At 59.0% G+C, this 4,699-nt stretch overlaps 1 protein-coding gene across 1 annotated transcript in view; it reads right to left on the minus strand.

Annotated features, from left to right (window-relative positions):
- Positions 1–4,699, minus strand: part of WDFY4 (WDFY family member 4) — a 234,469-nt gene that overhangs the window by 8,553 nt on the left and 221,217 nt on the right. Inside the window, 2 exon segments of the mRNA XM_023761289.1 lie at positions 3,493–3,651; positions 3,870–4,054. Of these exon segments, the coding sequence (XP_023617057.1) occupies positions 3,493–3,651; positions 3,870–4,054 (344 nt within the window).

A 4,699-nucleotide genomic window follows, 5' to 3' on the forward strand; every position in this document is an offset into this window, starting at 1 on the left:
CCCAGGTCTTCACAAGCCTCCAGGGAGCTTTCACGCACACAAGTTTGGGCACCACACTGAGGGACCCCAGAAACACAGCGACCCTGAAGAAAGCAGGGAGCTTAGGTCATAGTTAACAGGGGTGACTTTTCAAGTCCAATGGAGCCAGGCTCAGAGCCAGTGGGCCATGTGGCGGTGGGTGACTCCGACCTGGTCTCAGCCCCTCAGGTTGGCCTGTGCAGGGTCAGGCCTGGTTCGTGGATGGTTATGTGTCCAGATCTGGCCAGAGGGCTTGTTCTCTAGAGACACGTGCCAGGAGCTGGGAAGTGCTACTGGCACGGGCGTGGTCACAACCACCAGAGGCTCAGGTGGGTGATGTGAAGCTGCTGCACACGCACGTGCCTCTCTCCTCCGGAACCAGATGCGGAGGTGGCCGTCTGAGATGTGGTCACCGCTTCCCTGGTGGTAAACCTCCATCTTCAGAACAGACCATGCTCATTTGGGTCAAAGCTGTCATCTGCCTGGTCACAGCAATGAAAAGTTCTGCCTCAGATTTCCGTGTCCTCAGTGGAACCTAACGTGGCCCCACCGGATGGTGCTGGAAGATTCTGGGCGTGGCCCACGGAGGATCTGGGTCGTCAGGGAACACAGAAACTGTCTGAATGGAGGAAAGTGGGGGGTTTGGTGTGAGCTGTCTGGCTTCTTCCCAGGGTGAGCTAAGTCTGATGACTCAGTTCTGACCACAGGGGACACAGTGACTTTAAAGAGTGACCAGTGGCCGGAGTGAGGCTGGGGTTCTGAGAGAGAAGCCTGAGCCCGCATGTGCGGGTTAGTGGGGCCGGGCTGCTGCTCTCTAGGGAGAGCACACACAGGCACCCGACCCACAAAGGCAGCAGCACCAGCCCCTGGAGAGGCCTGGGAAACCAGAGAGGGCGGCAGCTTCAATGTGTCCTGGACCCGTTCCTTTGCTCCTCAGACTTACACCTCTCTCCACCGTCAGTTAAAATGCCTCATTATGTCATCTTGTACCGAAGTGAAGTCGCAAACATTAAATAAATGAAGGCCTCTGGAAATGCTTCTTCATGCTGGGTGCTGTGGTGAGCCGGGCCCTCCTAGCTAAGCGTGGAGGCACCGCAACGCAATGGGACTGCCACCGAGCAGGGTGTCACTGCTCCAGTTCCGCGTCTGAAAACGCATCTCAAGGAAACAATTCATCAGAAGCGATCAGCCACCTGCGGAGGATGCGGCCTGCCGCCTGTTCAATCCGTTCACGCTTGGAAACAGTGGCTGATGGGACTGGGGGTGGGTGCCATGGACCAACTGAAATGTAATCCCATGGAAATGAAATCTTGGGGAACAAATGAAATGTGAATTATAGAGACTGTAGGAAAGCAAAACCAATCTGATAGGCTGGGTGGACGCGGACTAAACACATCCACATAATGGTCAGGATGGCATGGATGTGTGCCTGGGTGGACGCAGGCAACAGCGACAGCTTCTATGGGGATTTTAGGGAATCATTCTGCTTTGAAGTGAATTTGAAATTTGTCTTTAATGGTGTAATCCCCTTTAAAATAAAACAATTTCAAAATCTGTGTGTGGAGCTATTTAACGATGACTTCTCTGTTTACCGGTTGGGGACAGACCGCGCTGCTCAGCAGCTGGTAGTCTGGGGCCCCAAGGCCCTGGTTCGGGTTTGATTTTGCCTAGAAGGACGGCCCACACCTTTTCCTCCTGACAAATCTGGGGAGAGGAGGGTCAGTTCCATGTTATGCTGTCAGTGGGCTCCACAGAGCATTTTCACTCCTGAGGGGCCCGGGGCCGCGGGGGAGGGCTGCTTCCCCGGCCCCCATGCCAGTTTGGGGTCGGGCTGTGCCTCTCGCCATTCCTGAGTGGGGCCTGGGAGAGGGGGCAGTCCACAGGGCACTGCAGTCTTCACCTCGCTCTGGAATAGAGTGCAGCCCTGGGCCACAGCAGCGGATGGGAAGGAAGGAGTAACGTGCACCGGGGCAGGCAGGAGCACCACGCTGTGCAGAGGGCTCCCCTGCCACTGCCCGCTGCCCCTCAGGGTGCCGCCACCTCTGCAGGACGAACCCGCCCCAGTGCAGCCCCAGCACATCCCTCCGCATGGCTACTGAGGGCCACCGCGCACCACACGGGTGCCGGGGTGGCCTGGACACACAGAGAACCCAGATCACGTCCTGGGAAACGTGTCCCACTGAGGAAATCCGTCAGTGGTCAGCTGTGTGTGATTAGCTTTGGTTTTTCTATGTTAGGGCTACGTGTCCAATGACCAAACAGACGTCAGACAACATTGTATTTTAGGGTGGGAAGTGTCCCCCAGGGATCTTGGGCAGGTTCCAGAGCGCACAGGGAGAGAGCGTGGGGCTCACAGTTGGACAGACCTGGACTGGAATGCAGTTCTGAAAGTAGAACACCACCTGCTCTACAAGATCAGGGTCGGGTGCAGGTCATCCGGAAGCAGTGGGTGCCTGCCCTTCACTGTGCGTGGCGGTGCCTGGTGAGGTGGGACCAGGAGTCCTCTGCCTCCCACCACCCCGGCTGCTTTGCTCACCCCCTGCCACGGCCCCTCCTCCTTTCATTTCCTGGCACCACGACTTTGGATGAGTCATGGAAGCTCCTTGCACCTCTCCCCCACCCCGTGTGCCGGGATGACACAGCACCTACAGGGCTGTGGAGGGGAGCATGCAGCGGCCCACAGAGAAGTGCCAGGGCAGAGGCTCCCACATGTCCCGAGGGCAGGACACCAGAGTCACTGGTGCCTGATGTGCACACGGCGCCTCTCATTGTTAAATCCACCCTTGGGCACAGAATGGTGCCCTCCATGACCCCAGAGCCGGTGCCACCTCCATACCTCCCTGTAGGGGCATGTGAGGGCCTATACCTGCCCAGGGCACCACTGCCCTAGTGACTACACCTTCCCTAAGACCTATACCTGCCCTGGCCTACAACTGCCCTAGGGACTACACCTGTCCTAGGACTACACCTGCTCTAGTGACTACATCTGCTCTACTGACTACACCTGCCCTAGGACTACACCTGCTCTAGGACTACACCTGCCCTAGGACTACACCTGCTCTAGTGACTACACCTGCCCTAGTGACTACACCTGCTCTAGGACTACACCTGTCCTAGGACTACACCTGCTCTAGGACTACATCTGCTCTACTGACTACACCTGCCCTAGGACTACACCTGCTCTAGGGACTACACCTGCCCTAGGACTACACCTGCCCTAGTGACTACACCTGCCCTAGGACTACACCTGCTCTAGGGACTACACCTGCCCTAGGACTATATCTGCCTTAGGACTACACCTGCCTTAGGGACTACACCTGCCCTAGGACTACACCTGCCCTAGGACTACACCTGCCCTAGGACTACACCTGCCCTAGGACTACACCTGCCCTAGGACTACACCTGCTCTAGTGACTACACCTGCCCTAGGGACTACACCTGCCCAGGCCCCCACTCCTGCCTGAGGTATGGTACCTGCTTGAGGTGCAGGCCATTAGGGCGGCCTTTGGCCATACTGAGCTCCCATACGCAGACCACGGTGCTGTCCCCAGAGGTGACGATTGTCGTGGGGGACGGGCACACAGCACACAGACAGCGGCCCCAGTCAGCCAGGTTCTCGAACGTCATCAGGACCTGAGGGAGACAAGCATGATTCGCACTAACTCGTGAGCTTCACTCCTCAGAATGTGGTCGGAGGCTCAGCCCACGAGGGCCCTGGCATAGTCATGTGACCCCTCTCACTCCGGCTTGGGCACAGCCACATGGGGGACAGGGGCACAGGGACTTGCCTGCGTTCGGCTCGCCCATCTGACACCTCTGTCCAATCGCTAGGCTGCCAGCCTGGCCCTCACCTTGTCGGAGCCATAGCTGCCCAGGCAGCAGCTGAGGTCGTCGGCTCCCCAGCAGAAGGTCCTGCTCCAGGCGGGTGGCAGCAGCAGCTTGCCCCTCTCCACGGCCAGGACGCTCTTCTCGGTGGGGACGATGTGGCCGATGGCGCCTTTGGGGGACTCTGAGCCTAGAGAGAAAAGGTACATATCTGCCTCCTCAGTCAGTATGGAGGAGCACACACATTAAAGGACCATACCCCTTTAGCTGGGACCCCAAAGGAGCCAGGGCAGGCAACTGGACTCAGCACAGCACATGCCCTGGCAGGAACCACTGGCCGAGGCACCTCTGTCCTAGCCTCACTCCAGGGGCCACCTAGACCCTGGCCTGAGGTGCCCCCTGGCCCCGAGGGTGTCCCCTGGTCCCAAGGGTGTCCTCTGGGGCCAGAGATTGTCCCCTGGATCCAAGGGTGTCCTCTGGGCCAGAGGGGTGTCCCCTGGCTCTGAGGTGCCCCCTGGCCCCTAGGGTGTCCCCTGGCCCTGAGGGTGTCCCCTGGCCCTGAAGGTGCCCCCCTTGCCCTGAGGGTGTCCCCTGGCCCCAAGGCTGTTCCCCTGGCCTGAGGCTGTTCCCTGGCCTGAGGCTGTTCCCTGACCTGAGGGTGTCCCCTGGCCTGGGGGTGTCCCCTGGACTGAGGGTGTCCCCTGGCCAGTTCTGCCCTTAAGGCAAATGAGCTCAGTGGTGTGGCCATGCAGGGAAAAAGGGGCTTGTGGGGTGCCCTGCAGGTTGTCAGGTGTCTCTTTCAGGGGATGACAGCAAAGGGAGAAGGGGCCATGGGCTGGGGGGCAGATGGGCACAA

Source organism: Myotis lucifugus, unplaced genomic scaffold (assembly GCF_000147115.1).
Source record: "Myotis lucifugus unplaced genomic scaffold, Myoluc2.0 scaffold_206, whole genome shotgun sequence".
Lineage (NCBI taxonomy): Eukaryota > Metazoa > Chordata > Mammalia > Chiroptera > Vespertilionidae > Myotis > Myotis lucifugus.